The sequence below is a fragment of the Crinia signifera genome, chromosome 2 (assembly GCF_055691185.1).
Source record: "Crinia signifera chromosome 2, ASM5569118v1, whole genome shotgun sequence".
In the NCBI taxonomy this organism is placed as follows: domain Eukaryota; kingdom Metazoa; phylum Chordata; class Amphibia; order Anura; family Myobatrachidae; genus Crinia; species Crinia signifera.
Genome location: NC_139218.1, coordinates 402,882,424 through 402,898,005, shown reverse-complemented (window position 1 = coordinate 402,898,005; position 15,582 = coordinate 402,882,424). Strand labels below are relative to the sequence as shown.

The window sequence follows — 15,582 nt, the reverse complement described above, 5'->3', positions numbered from 1 at the left end:
GAGGATAATGGAGACTACGGGGGCTGGGACTGACAGGATAACTGAGGAGAGAGGATAATGGAGACTACGGGGGCTGGGACTGACAGGATAACTGAGGAGAGAGGATAATGGAGACTACGGGGGCTGGGACTGACAGGATAACTGAGGAGAGAGGATAATGGAGACTACGGGGGCTGGGACTGACAGGATAACTGAGGAGAGAGGATAATGGAGACTACGGGGGCTGGGACTGACAGGATAACTGAGGAGAGAGGATAATGGAGACTACGGGGGCTGGGACTGACAGGATAACTGAGGAGAGAGGATAATGGAGACTACGGGGGCTGGGACTGACAGGATAACTGAGGAGAGAGGATAATGGAGACTACGGGGGCTGGGACTGACAGGATAACTGAGGAGAGAGGATAATGGAGACTACGGGGGCTGGGACTGACAGGATAACTGAGGAGAGAGGATAGTGGAGACTACGGGGGCTGGGACTGACAGGATAACTGAGGAGAGAGGATAATGGAGACTACGGGGGCTGGGACTGACAGGATAACTGAGGAGAGAGGATAATGGAGACTACGGGGGCTGGGACTGACAGGATAACTGAGGAGAGAGGATAATGGAGACTACGGGGGCTGGGACTGACAGGATAACTGAGGAGAGAGGATAATGGAGACTAAGGGGGCTGGGACTGACAGGATAACTGAGGAGAGAGGATAATGGAGATTAAGGGGGCTGGGACTGACAGGATAACTGAGGAGAGAGGATAATGGAGATTAAGGGGGCTGGGACTGACAGGATAACTGAGGAGAGAGGATAATGGAGACTACGGCGGCTGGGACTGACAGGATAACTGAGGAGAGAGGATAATGGAGACTAAGGGGGCCGGGACTGACAGGATAACTGAGGAGAGAGGATAATGGAGACTAAGGGGGCCGGGACTGACAGGATAACTGAGGAGAGAGGATAATGGAGACTAAGGGGGCCGGGACTGACAGGATAACTGAGGAGAGAGGATAATGGAGACTACGGTGGCTGGGACTGACAGGATAATGGAGGAGAGGATAATGGAGACTAAGGGGGCTGGGACTGACAGGATAATGGAGACTAAGGGGGCTGGGACTGACAGGATAACTGAGGAGAGAGAATAATGTAGAGCTGGGGCAGCCAACTCCAGTCCGAGAGCTACCAACAGTTAACGTTTTCCAGGTCTCACAGAATCACAAGTGAAGTAATTAGCTACAGCTGTGGAACTTTTAAAATGTGTTAGTCAGTAATGAGTGCACCTGTGCGCCTGCAAGGTGAGCTGGAAAACATTAACTGTTGGTAACTCTTGAGGACTGGAGTTGGCTATCCCTGATGTAGACTATAAGGGGGCTGGGACTGACAGGATAACTGAGGAGAGAGAGGATAATGTAGACTATAAGGGAGCAGAGACTGACAGGATAACTGAGGAGAGGATAACAGAGACTGACAGGATAACTGAGGAGTATAACTGAGACTATAGGGGACAGAGACTGACAGGATAACTGAGGAAGGACTGATATGCAGACCGCCTGAAGCACCACAGCAGGCAGCGACCCCCCAGGCAGGGAGAGGAACTGCGCGGGTTTGGAGAGATGCAGACCAGGGTGATACGGGGAGGCCCAGAATGACTGGAGAACACATTGAGTAAAGGAGCTGTTTGGAGGAGATAACGTCCCAGTGACACCGGTCTACATACAGGGACTCTGCAGGTAACAGATATATGGCCAGGACTCAGCCATTAATCATTGTGATCATTCAGTAATTGCCCAGAACATCCTTGTGGCTGCTGTAATACTGACATTGTCCCAGAAAGGACTCCAATAGGGCGATTCATCACCCAATCAGAGTAGATCTTCACAAACACGCCTTACAATATGTCTCCACCTGGCCTCTATGTATCGCCCACATAGTCTCTAGCACACAGCGGTCTGTTCCAGCCCTGCAGCGGGTTCGCGTCTCTCCTGCGCTAGCCCAGGGACAGAGGAGTCTCCCCCTGCAGATCTAGGCCCGGAAGGTACTGGCCACAGGCTGGTAATGTCAGCAGATGGTCTCCGGGACACGTAGAATCGGTTCTGTACATTCTTTATTGAGGTGACTGAACAGACTCTGCAGGAGACACGTCCATCTTACTCTCGCCATCGGGGAGGCCTGAGCTGCTCTCCGGACTGACCTCCAATGACGTCTCTGTGTTCGGTGCAGCGCTAATTGACACCTCTTTGTTTAGGCTTTCATAATCTGCCATCCTGCGCTGCACAACCGCCGGCATTAGTCCCACATAGGCCGCCATCAAACGGTGGTTGGAGCGGATGAGCTTGGAGGCACAGCTGTCCAGACACTGCTCCTGCGGGAGAGAGAGGAGAAACGTGTTAGAGGACCAGAGGATTCATTTACTTTTATTTGTCCGCTCAGAATACGGTCCCGTTACCAGCTTGCTAGACTTCTGTCCTCACCGCTCTATTAGGACGGCAGTACCCGCTCCAGGTTATTCTCTGACTGCTGAACAGATTGATCCCAGGAGAGTGGGACAGGTACATCTGGTAGCATGGGTAAGAGACACGCTACCTGTCCAGAACACCTACATCCAGCCAGTCAGCGTCTGGCCACTTGTCATTTAAACAGCGTGGGTGAGAGACACGCTACCTGTCCAGAACACCTACATCCAGCCCACCCAGTCAGCGTCTGGCCACTTGTCATTTAAACAGCGTGGGTGAGAGACACGCTACCTGTCCAGAACACCTACATCCAGCCCACCCAGCCAGTCAGCGTCTGGCCACTTGTCATTTAAACAGCGTGGGTGAAAGACCCGCTACCTGTCCAGAACACCTACATCCAGCCCACCCAGCCAGTCAGCGTCTGGCCACTTGTCATTTAAACAGCATGGGTGAGAGACACGCTACCTGTCCAGAACACCTACATACAGCCCACCCAGCCAGTCAGTGTCTGGCCACTTGTCATTTAAACAGCGTGGGTGAGAGACACGCTACCTGTCCAGAACACCTACATCCAGCCCACCCAGCCAGTCAGCGTCTGGCCACTTGTCATTTAAACAGCGTGGGTGAGAGACCTGATACCCACTTGGAACGTTCACATCTCCCGGCAAACAGCCCGCCTGACACGTCCGTGTCTGGCTCCCCAATAATAATATTGAATCACGGGTTGAGCCGACTTTGCAACATCTGATAACCGGCTTTCCGGATTGATATGACCGGCATCTGACTCCCCGCTACAATTACATCGCAGGTTGGAGTTACCTTTCCAAATCAACGTGCTTGTAACAGGAGTATACGGACTAACGGGTGAGAGGCACATTGGCCGTGAGGTAGATCTTATGAACAGTTTCTTATATAGCGCATACATATATAACCTTATTCCCACTTTAATTCTATCTGCGCTATCGGGACTCTTTGCTGTGGGTGCCTCACAGCAGACTGAGCAATTGATATTATCACCCATACTACTAACTGTAGTGATCCAGCTTTTCATTGACTGTGAGTAAGCAGGAATACGGACTGGATCCAGATCAGATTGTGCATATATAATCATTTATCAATGTGATGGCTTAGATTCGATGTAGTTATAAATGTGTCACGTGACATAGTATTTTAAATATTGTTGTTATTTTAATAACTATAGGATTGCACATCTGTGTAAAATATTTTTCTAGGTGGCCACCTCAAGTTTTGTTATATATTCCTATTGTACTGGTGCATTTGTGCAGGTGAATACAACCGTGGTGCATTAAAATTATTGGCACATATATAACAATATTGTGTGGGGTGCCAGGTACACACGCCACGGTCAGACATAGTGTAGCCCCATACCCACAGGAGGACCTCCTGCCAGTCACCTAGTATTCCGTGTGGTGCCAGGTACACACGCCACGGTCAGACATAGTGTAGCCCCATACCCACAGGAGGACCTCCTGCCAGTCACCTAGTATTCCGTGTGGTGCCAGGTACACACGCCACGGTCAGACATAGTGTAGCCCCATACCCACAGGAGGACCTCCTGCCAGTCACCTAGTATTCCGTGTGGTGCCAGGTACACACGCCACGGTCAGACATAGTGTAGCCCCATACCCACAGGAGGACCTCCTGCCAGTCACCTAGTATTCCGTGTGGTGCCAGGTACACACGCCACGGTCAGACATAGTGTAGCCCCATACCCACAGGAGGACCTCCTGCCAGTCACCTAGTATTCCGTGTGGTGCCAGGTACACACGCCACTGTCAGACATAGTGTAGCCCCATACCCACAGGAGGACCTCCTGCCAGTCACCTAGTATTCCGTGTGGTGCCAGGTACACACGCCACGGTCAGACATAGTGTAGCCCCATACCCACAGGAGGACCTCCTGCCAGTCACCTAGTATTCCGTGTGGTGCCAGGTACACACGCCACTGTCAGACATAGTGTAGCCCCATACCCACAGGAGGACCTCCTGCCAGTCACCTAGTATTCCACGTGGTGCCAGGTACACACACCACGGTCAGACATAGTGTAGCCACATACCCACAGGAGGACCTCCTGCCAGTCACCTAGTATTCTGTGTGGTGGCAGGTACACACACCACGGTCAGACATAATGTAGCCACATACCCACAGGAGGACCTCCTGCCAGTCACCTAGTATTCCGTGTGGTGCCAGGTACACACGCCACTGTCAGACATAGTGTAGCCCCATACCCACAGGAGGACCTCCTGCCAGTCACCTAGTATTCCGTGTGGTGCCAGGTACACACACCACGGTCAGACATAGTGTAGCCCCATACCCACAGGAGGACCTCCTGCCAGTCACCTAGTATTCTGTGTGGTGCCAGGTACACACACCACGGTCAGACATAGTGTAGCCACATACCCACAGGAGGACCTCCTGCCAGTCACCTAGTATTCTGTGTGGTGCCAGGTACACACACCACGGTCAGACATAATGTAGCCACATACCCACAGGAGGACCTAGTGCCAGTCACCTAGTATTCCGCGTGGTGCCAGGTACACACACCACGGTCAGACATAGTGTAGCCACATACCCACAGGAGGACCTCCTGCCAGTCACCTAGTATTCTGTGTGGTGCCAGGTACACACACCACGGTCAGACATAATGTAGCCACATACCCACAGGAGGACCTCCTGGCAGTCACCTAGTATTCCGCGTGGTGCCAGGTACACACACCACGGTCAGACATAGTGTAGCCCCATACCCACAGGAGGACCTCCTACCAGTCACCTAGTATTCCGTGTGGTGCCAGGTACACACACCACGGTCAGACATAATGAAGCCACATACCCACAGGAGGACCTAGTGCCAGTCACCTAGTATTCCGTGTGGTACCAGGTACACACGCCACGGTCAGACATAATGTAGCCACATACCCACAGGAGGACCTCCTGGCAGTCACCTAGTATTCCGCGTGGTGCCAGGTACACACGCCACTGTCAGACATAGTGTAGCCCCATACCCACAGGAGGACCTCCTGCCAGTCACCTAGTATTCCGTGTGGGGCCAGGTACACACGCCACAGTCAGACATAGTGTAGCCCCCATACCCACAGGAGGACCTCCTGCCAGTCACCTAGTATTACGCGTGGTGCCAGGTACACACGCCACTGTCAGACATAGTGTAGCCCCATACCCACAGGAGGACCTCCTGCCAGTCACCTAGTATTTTGCGTGGTGCCAGGTACACACGCCTTGGTCAGACATAATGTAGCCCCCATACCCACAGGAGGACCTCATGCCAGTCACCTAGTATTCCGTGTGGTGCCAGGTACACACGCCACTGTCAGACATAGTGTAGCCCCATACCCACAGGAGGACCTCCTGCCAGTCACCTAGTATTCCGTGTGGTGCCAGGTACACACGCCACGGTCAGACATAATGTAGCCAAATCCCACAGGAGGACCTCCTGGCAGTCACCTAGTATTCCGTGTGGTGCCAGGTACACACGCCACGGTCAGACATAATGTAGCCACATACCCACAGGAGGACCTCCTGGCAGTCACCTAGTATTCCGTGTGGTGCCAGGTACACACGCCACTGTCAGACATAGTGTAGCCCCATACCCACAGGAGGACCTCCTGCCAGTCACCTAGTATTCCGTGTGGGGCCAGGTACACACGCCACAGTCAGACATAGTGTAGCCCCATACCCACAGGAGGACCTCCTGCCAGTCACCTAGTATTCTGCATGGTGCCAGGTACACATGCCACGGTCAGACAGTGTATGCCCCATACCCACAGGAGGACCTCCTGCCAGTCACCTAGTATTTCGTGTGGTGCGACATACACAGCCCAGGCCTGGTACCCCATGTGATATGTTGGGGTGTATGATACAACTAGGTGATTCATCGCGCCCTACGGGCGCTCTTCACACCGTCGTAAGGGGCTGCGCCCCCTTAATTTGTGAACATTTGCATATGAGAAAGATGGTTAGAATTGTATGAAAGATGCCTGTATTGCAACTTGAGTTATAGGTGAAATGTGTTAAATAGAGAGCATATGATTTGGAAGGGGGGTGTATTGTTTTGTTTAATTAAAAAGCGGTTACAGAGTAAGATGTACATTGATAGTGTGGATGGTACAGTGACATTTGTGGGTGTGTGGGGGGGGGCTGTGTGTGCATGTTGTTTAGGTGTGTGTGTGCAATAGTAAAGTAGGGTGTTTTTGAGTCAGCGGCTCCCCACTGGCGGAGGTCACGACACAGGAAAACAGAAGGCTGGGTAGTGATAGGGGTGTGTGGGCATAAGGGGGACTAAAGAGGAGGGTGGGAGATACTGTGCAGCTTCTGCCAGTGGGTGAGGGTCCAGCGTGGCAGTACAGGAGTACAGGATGGTGGCCCTTAGTCAGTGTCTCCTCCTACTTGGTGGGAGTTCGGGTGCATGAGAGCAGGAGGCTGGGCTATGAGGCATGATAGGGGCATGTGGGCAAAACAGCGTCAGCGACTCCCCAGTGGTGGAAGTTACGGTTCAGGAGAGCAGGAAGCTGGGTAGTGATAGGGGTGTGTGAGTATACGGGGGACTAAAGAGGGGCTTAGGGGTGCCGTGAATTGCGGGAGGGGCGCGGGGGGTGCCGTGAATCAAGGGAGGGGGGGCGCAGGTGTCGACGAATCACGGGAGAGGGCGGGGGTCCGCAAAGCATGGGAGGGGGCGTGAATTGCGCGAGGGGGGGTTGCGAATCGCGGGGGGTCCGTGAATTGCGGGGGGGGGGGGGGGGGGGCACGGGGCGCGATGAATCACCTAGTTGGTTATATATTCTTGTAGAAGGATGGTAGGATGTTGCTGTCATTCAGAATGCATTTACATAAACAGTAATAGTAGCAGTAAAAGGTCTGACATAAAACACCTACAGTAAAACAGAACAGGTGTTATATATTATACAAAGAATTGGTTGATGATGTGTAGGTTGGCGTGCACATAGTTCATAGTTGTCACTGGAAAAAAAATTGCTACAAAATCAACACAGAAAGTTCAACACATGTAAATGTTGACATAAGTGTGGCACTTCATCGGTGTCCATGTCGACACATGAGAATGAATATGAAAACATTCAAAAAAAGAAAAATAAATCTTCAAAAACTCATGTCAACCTTTTTCATTGTCGACCATAGGCGTGCCAGTGTTTTGCATGTGCCATTTAATCCTGGGGTTGCCGTGAATCGCGCGCGGGGGTGGGGGGGGGAGGGAGGAGGTGAGGGGTGTCCGCGAATCACGGGAGGAGGGGTCGTGGGTGGATGCCGTGAATTGCAGGAGGGGGGGTCGCGGGGGGGGGGGTGTGGGTGCCGCGAATTGTGGGAGGGGGGGGGGCGCGGGGGGTCGCAGTGAATCGCGGGAGGGTGGGTCGCGGGGGCAGGGGGTTGCCGCAATGACAGGAGGGGGGGGGGGGGGTCAGGGGTGGGGAATCGGGGTAGGGGGGGTCGTGGGGGGCACCGTGAACCGCAGGAGGGGGGCCCGGGGGGTTGGCGTGAATCGTGGGAGGGGGGGTCGCGGGGTGCCGCGAATCGCAGGAGGGGGGGGTGTGTCACGGGGTGGGGCCGCGAATCCCGGGAGTCACCGGGGGTGCCGCGAATTGCGGGGGGTATGCTGCAAATCGCGGGAGGGGGGTCGCCGCGAATCGCCACAAGAAAAAATCAACACAGAAAGGTCAACACATGTAAATGTTGACATAAGTGTGGCACTTCATTGGTGTCCATGTCGACACATGAGAATGAATATGAAAACATAGAAAAAGTGAAAAATAAATCTTGTCAACCTTTTTCATTGTCGACCATAGCCATGTCAGTGTTTTGCATGTGCCATTTAATCGTGGGGATGCCGTGAATGGGGGGGGAGGGAGGTGCATACCTCCCAACATTACCCTCTCCAGGAGGGACACATTGCTCTGTTTCTGGACTTTCTTCTTAATTTATGGATTACCATCACCTGTGCTTAAACACCTTTCTTATCAATTACCCTGTTTAAAACAGGTGATGACAATCATAAATTAAGATGGAAGTCCACAACCCAGCGTTACAGCTCCAGACACACTTTGAGTGACAGATGTAGCCAAATATATAAGAGATGTGACACGTACAGCCCCAGGCCTGGTACCCCATGTGATATGTTGGGGTGTATGATACGATGTGACACGTACAGCCCCAGGCCTGGTACCCCATGTGATATATTGGGGTGTGGGATACAATGTGACACATACAGCCCCAGGCCTGGTACCCCATGTGATATGTTGGGGTCTATGATACAATGTGACACATACAGCCCCAGGCCTGGTACCCCATGTGATATGTTGGGGTCTATGATACAATGTGACACATACAGCCCCAGGCCTGGTACCCCATGCGATATGTTGGGGTGTATGATACAATGTGACACGTTCAGCCCCAGGCCTGGTACCCCATGTGATATGTTGGGGTGTATGATACAATGTGACACGTACAGCCCCAGGCCTGGTACCCCATGTGATATGTTGGGGTGTATGATACAATGTGACACATACAGCCCCAGGCCTGGTACCCCATGTGATATGTTGGGGTGTGGGATACAATGTGACACGTACAGCCCCAGGCCTGGTACCCCATGTGATATGTTGGGGTGTATGATACAATGTGACACGTACAGCCCCAGGCCTGGTACCCCATGTGATATGTTGGGGTGTGGGATACAATGTGACACATACAGCCCCAGGCCTGGTACCCCATGTGATATGTTGGGGTGTATGATACGATGTGACACGTACAGCCCCAGGCCTGGTACCCCATGTGATATGTTGGGGTGTGGGATACAATGTGACACATACAGCCCCAGGCCTGGTACCCCATGCGATATGTTGGGGTGTATGATACGATGTGACACGTTCAGCCCCAGGCCTGGTACCCCATGCGATATGTTGGGGTGTATGATACAATGTGACACATACAGCCCCAGGCCTGGTACCCCATGTGATATGTTGGGGTGTGGGATACAATGTGACACGTACAGCCCCAGGCCTGGTACCCCATGTGATATGTTGGGGTCTATGATACAATGTGACACGTACAGCCCCAGGCCTGGTACCCCATGTGATATGTTGGGGTGTATGATACAATGTGACACGTACAGCCCCAGGCCTGGTACCCCATGTGATATGTTGGGGTGTATGATACAATGTGACACGTACAGCCCCAGGCCTGGTACCCCATGTGATATGTTGGGGTGTATGATACAATGTGACACATACAGCCCCAGGCCTGGTACCCCATGTGATATGTTGGGGTGTATGATACGATGTGACACATACAGCCCCAGGCCTGGTACCCCATGTGATATGTTGGGGTGTATGATACAATGTGACACGTACAGCCCCAGGCCTGGTACCCCATGCGATATGATGGGGTGTATGATACAATGTGACACATACAGCCCCAGGCCTGGTACCCCATGCGATATGTTGGGGTGTATGATACAATGTGACACGTACAGCCCCTGGCCTGGTACCCCATGCGATATGTTGGGGTGTATGATACAATGTGACACGTACAGCCCCAGGCCTGGTACCCCATGCGATATGTTGGGGTGTATGATACAATGTGACACGTACAGCCCCAGGCCTGGTACCCCATGCGATATGTTGGGGTGTATGATACAATGTGACACGTACAGCCCCAGGCCTGGTACCCCATGTGATATGTTGGGGTGTATGATACAATGTGACACATACAGCCCCAGGCCTGGTACCCCATGCGATATGTTGGGGTGTGTGATACAATGTGACACGTACAGCCCCAGGCCTGGTACCCCATGCGATATGTTGGGGTGTATGATACAATGTGACACGTACAGCCCCAGGCCTGGTACCCCATGCGATATGTTGGGGTGTATGATACAATGTGACACGTACAGCCCCAGGCCTGGTACCCCATGCGATATGTTGGGGTGTGGGATACAATGTGACACATACAGCCCCAGGCCTGGTACCCCATGTGATATGTTGGGGTGTATGATACAATGTGACACATACAGCCCCAGGCCTGGTACCCCATGTGATATGTTGGGGTGTGGGATACAATGTGACACGTACAGCCCCAGGCCTGGTACCCCATGTGATATGTTGGGGTGTGGGATACAATGTGACACGTACAGCCTCAGGCCTGGTACCCCATGTGATATGTTGGGGTGTATGATACAATGTGACACGTACAGCCCCAGGCCTGGTACCCCATGTGATATGTTGGGGTGTATGATACAATGTGACACGTACAGCCCCAGGCCTTGTACCCCATGTGATATGTTGGGGTGTGGGATACAATGTGACACGTACAGCCCCAGGCCTGGTACCCCATGTGATATGTTGGGGTGTGGGATACAATGTGACACGTACAGCCCCAGGCCTGGTACCCCATGTGATATGTTGGGGTGTATGATACAATGTGACACGTACAGCCCCAGGCCTGGTACCCCATGTGATATGTTGGGGTGTGGGATACAATGTGACACATACAGCCCCAGGCCTGGTACCCCATGTGATATGTTGGGGTGTATGATACGATGTGACACGTACAGCCCCAGGCCTGGTACCCCATGTGATATGTTGGGGTGTATGATACAACGTGACACGTACAGCCCCAGGCCTGGTACCCCATGTGATATGTTGGGGTGTGTGATACAATGTGACACATACAGCCCCAGGCCTGGTACCCCATGTTATATGTTGGGGTGTGTGATACAACGTGACACGTACAGCCCCAGGCCTGGTACCCCATGTGATATGTTGGGGTGTGTGATACAACGTGACACGTACAGCCCCAGGCCTGATACCCCATGTGATATGTTGGGGTGTGTGATACAACGTGACACGTACAGCCCCAGGCCTGGTACCCCATGTGATATGTTGGGGTGTATGATACAATGTGACACGTACAGCCCCAGGCCTGGTACCCCATGTGATATGTTGGGGTGTATGATACAATGTGACACATACAGCCCCAGGCCTGGTACCCCATGTGATATGTTGGGGTGTGTTATACAATGTGACACATACAGCCCCAGGCCTGGTACCCCATGTGATATGTTGGGGTGTATGATACAATGTGACACGTACAGCCCCAGGCCTGGTACCCCATGTGATATGTTGGGGTGTATGATACAATGTGACACGTACAGCCCCAGGCCTGGTACCCCATGTGATATGTTGGGGTGTATGATACGATGTGACACGTACAGCCCCAGGCCTGGTACCCCATGTGATATGTTGGGGTGTATGATACAATGTGACACGTACAGCCCCAGGCCTGGTACCCCATGTGATATGTTGGGGTGTGTGATACGATGTGACACATACAGCCCCAGGCCTGGTACCCCATGTGATATGTTGGGGTATATGATACGATGTGACACATACAGCCCCAGGCCTGGTACCCCATGTGATATGTTGGGGTATATGATACAATGTGACACATACAGCCCCAGGCCTGGTACCCCATGTGATTGTGCTATACAGTACAGGGGTATATGAGACAGGTTCAGCACTGGTGCCTCATACCTCGTCCATGGTAAGAGATCGGTAGTTGAGGTTCTTGGCGCAGCGGCTGAAGCAGAGCTCAGTCATCTTGTTATACACCAGCAGGAAATCCCGCAGCTGGAGAGGAAACAAGAAACTGGTTACTGACCAATCACACTGTGAGACACTGAGATAACAATCCAATAACTGCACCGGAGGGAAAGCTTCTACCCTGCAGCGATGACCAGGGTAACAGTCTGCATCCTGCCCCTGCCTGGGGTATATATAACGGAAGCTGCCCTCACCGGCATATATGGGGAATGCTGCCCCTCCCCGGGGTGTACAGGGGATTGTCACCTCCCCAGGGTCTATGAGAAATGCTGCCCACCCTGGGGTACAGTTGTGCTCATAAGTTTACATACCCTAGCGGCAGAAATGCGTGATCTTCTGGCCCTTTGTCAGAGAATATGAATGATAACTCACACACTTTTCTGTCACCCATGGTCAGTGGTTGGGTGACGCCATTTATTGTCATACAACTGTGTTTACTCTTTATAAATCATAATGACAACAGAAACTGCCCAAATGACCCCGATCAATAGTTTACATACCCTGGAGATTTTGGCCTGATAACATGCACACAAGTTGACACAAACGGGTTTGAATGGCTACTAAAGATCACCATCCTCACCTGTGATCTGTTTGCTTGTAATCAGTGTGTGTATAAAAGGCCAGTGAGTTTGTGGTCTCCTGAAAGACCCTTGCATCTGTCATCCAGTGTTGCACTGACATGTCTGGATTCTGAGTTATGGGGAAAGCAAAAAGAATTGTCAAAGGATCTGCAGGAAAAGGTAATAGAACTGTTTAAAACAGGAAAGGGATATAAAAAGATATCCAAGCAATTGAGAATGCCGATCAGCAGTTTTCATGCTCTAATTAAGAAGTGGATAATGAGGGATTCTGTGGAAACCAAATCACGGTCAGGTACAACAACAACATTTTTAGCCACAACTGCCAGGAAAATTGTTTGGGATGCAAAGAAAAATCCACAAATAACTTCAGCTGAAATACAGGACTCTGAAATAAAGTGGTGCGGGTGTTTCAAGATGCACAATAAGGAGGCATTAGAAGAAAAATGGCTGCATGGTCGAGTCACAAGAAGAAAGCCATAACTACGCAAATGCCACAAAGCATCCCACTTACAATACTCCAAACAGCACAGAGACAGGCCTCAACACTTCTGGAACAGTCATTTGGAGCAATGAGACCATAATTGATCTTTTTGGCCACAACCATAAACGTTACACTTGGAGAGGAGTCAACAAGGCCTATGATGAAAGGTACACCATTCCTACTGTGAAACACGGAGGTGGATTGCTGATGTTTTGGGGATGTGTGAGCTACAAAGGCACTGGAAACTGGGTCAAAATTGATGGCAAGATGAATGATGACGTTCCAACATGACAATGATCCAATACACAAGGCCAAGTTGACCTGTCATTGGCTACAGCAGAATAAAGTGAGGGTTCTGGAGTGGCCATCTCAGGCTCCTGACTAGGGTGGCCATTCCCGGGATTTTGGGATTAAACTGCGCATTAGCACCCACTCAGACGCTGCCCAGCTCTTCCCGAATCCCGACCCCGGCGTGCGTAGCGTGACAGTAGAAGTCACGCTGCGCAGGCCACACCGCCCACCTCTGATGCAGCCTCTGCTCCTGTGCCCGCCCCATTCCACTCTCCTACGCCTGCCCCCTTCCACTCTCCTCCGTGGCCGTCCGCCTCTTCTCCGGTTGCTGTCTACTAAGGAGGAGGTGCACTTGCCTGGAGGCACCGTGCACCTCCGAACCGACTCCCAGCCGCCAGCCCGCCCGCCCGCTAATGTAAATAAATGTGCGGGTCAGCTGGTATAGGGATGTGTATGGGACATGCCTAACAAAACTAGGGATGCCAATCCCGGGATTGGCATCCCTACTAATATCATTGAGCCACTCTGGGGAGATCTCAAACGTGCAGCTCATGCAACACAGTCCAAGAATCTACTTTTTGCCAAGAAGAATGCGCAGCTTCACCATCTGAGAAAATACAGAGCCTCATCCACAACTACCACAAAACACTTCAAGCTGTCATTGATGTTAAAGGGGGTAATACACGGTATTAAGAACTGGGGTATGTAAACTTTTGATGAGGGTCACTTGGGCAGTTTCTGTTGTCATTATGATGTAAAAAGAGTAAACACAGTTGTCTGACAATAAATGGCGTCACCCAACCACTGACCATGAGTGACAGAAACGTTTGTGAGTTATCATTTATATTCTCTGACAAATGGCCAGAAATCAGTAATTCTACTAGAGTATGTAACCTTATGGGCACAGCTGTATAATGGGAATGAAACCTCACTGGTGTGTATGAGGGATGCCTCCTCTGGGTATACAGGGATATAGTCGCACCTCCCCGGGGTATACAGGGATATAGTCGCACCTCCCCGGGGTATACAGGGATATAGTCGCACCTCCCCGGGGTATACAGGGATATAGTCGCACCTCCCCGGGGTATACAGGGATATAGTCGCACCTCCCCGGGGTATACAGGGATATAGTCGCACCTCCCCGGGGTATACAGGGATATAGTCGCACCTCCCCGGGGTATACAGGGATATAGTCGCACCTCCCCGGGGTATACAGGGATATAGTCGCACCTCCCCGGGGTATACAGGGATATAGTCGCACCTCCCCGGGGTATACAGGGATATAGTCGCACCTCCCCGGGGTATACAGGGATATAGTCGCACCTCCCCGGGGTATACAGGGATATAGTCGCACCTCCCCGGGGTATACAGGGATATAGTCGCACCTCCCCGGGGTATATAGGGATATAGACGCACCTCCCCGGGGTATATAGGGATATAGACGCACCTCCCCGGGGTATATAGGGATATAGTCGCACCTCCCCGGGGTATATAGGGATATAGTCGCACCTTCCCGGGGTATATAGGGATATAGTCGCACCTCCCCGGGGTATATAGGGATATAGTCGCACCTCCCCGGGGTATATAGGGATATAGTTACACCTCCCCGGGGTATATAGTGATATAGTTACACCTCCCCGGGGTATATAGTGATATAGTTACACCTCCCCGGGGTATATAGGGATAAAGTTGCCTTCCCCGGGGTATATAGGGATATAGTCGCACCTCCCCGGGGTATATAGGGATATAGTTGCACCTCCCCGGAGTATATAGGGATATAGTTGCCCTCCCCGGGGTATATAGGGATATAGTTGCCCTCCCCGGAGTATATAGAGATATAGTTGCACTCCCCGGGGTATATAGGGATATAGTTGCACCTCCCCGGAGTATATAGGGATATAGTTGCCCTCCCCGGGGTATATAGGGATATAGTTGCCCTCCCCGGAGTATATAGAGATATAGTTGCACTCCCCGGGGTATATAGCGATAGATTTGCCCTCACATTGCGCAGCTGATCCCCCTCCATGTCGCTGCTGCCTCCGGGGTCGTTTCTCTCATGTGACCGCTCAGGGCGCCGCCATTACTGCTGTCATCATCACGTGACGTCAGACCGGAAGTAATCACAATCCGCCAACCAACAC

General features: G+C 52.0%; 1 protein-coding gene across 2 annotated transcripts; it reads right to left on the bottom strand.

The window, feature by feature from the left end:
- Positions 1-2,081: 2,081 nt before the first annotated feature.
- TIMM10B (translocase of inner mitochondrial membrane 10B) lies at positions 2,082-15,570 on the bottom strand. Of its 2 annotated transcripts, XM_083170621.1 has the most exons (4): positions 15,444-15,549; positions 12,669-12,778; positions 12,020-12,115; positions 2,082-2,356 (listed from the first exon to the last, which is right to left on the bottom strand). In XM_083170621.1, the coding sequence occupies exons 3-4, from the start codon at positions 12,083-12,085 to the stop codon at positions 2,099-2,101; spliced, it is 324 nt and encodes a 107-aa protein (XP_083026747.1). In that variant the 5' UTR covers positions 12,086-12,115; positions 12,669-12,778; positions 15,444-15,549; the 3' UTR covers positions 2,082-2,098. The 2 variants fall into 2 exon arrangements, with proteins under 2 accessions (XP_083026747.1, XP_083026746.1); XM_083170620.1 differs by lacking the exon at positions 12,669-12,778 and having other exon boundaries at positions 15,444-15,570.
- Between the last annotated feature and the right edge of the window lie 12 nt (positions 15,571-15,582).

Excerpts from the sequence above, each read along its gene's own strand:
- TIMM10B (XM_083170620.1), bottom strand. The coding sequence starts at position 15,467 with ATGGAGGGGGATCAGCTGCGCAAT. Across the intron at positions 12,116-15,443 it reads AGGGGGATCAGCTGCGCAAT|CTGCGGGATTTCCTGCTGGT; the intron begins GTGAGGGCAAAT and ends TTTCCTCTCCAG. Across the intron at positions 2,357-12,019 it reads GATCTCTTACCATGGACGAG|GAGCAGTGTCTGGACAGCTG; the intron begins GTATGAGGCACC and ends TCTCTCCCGCAG.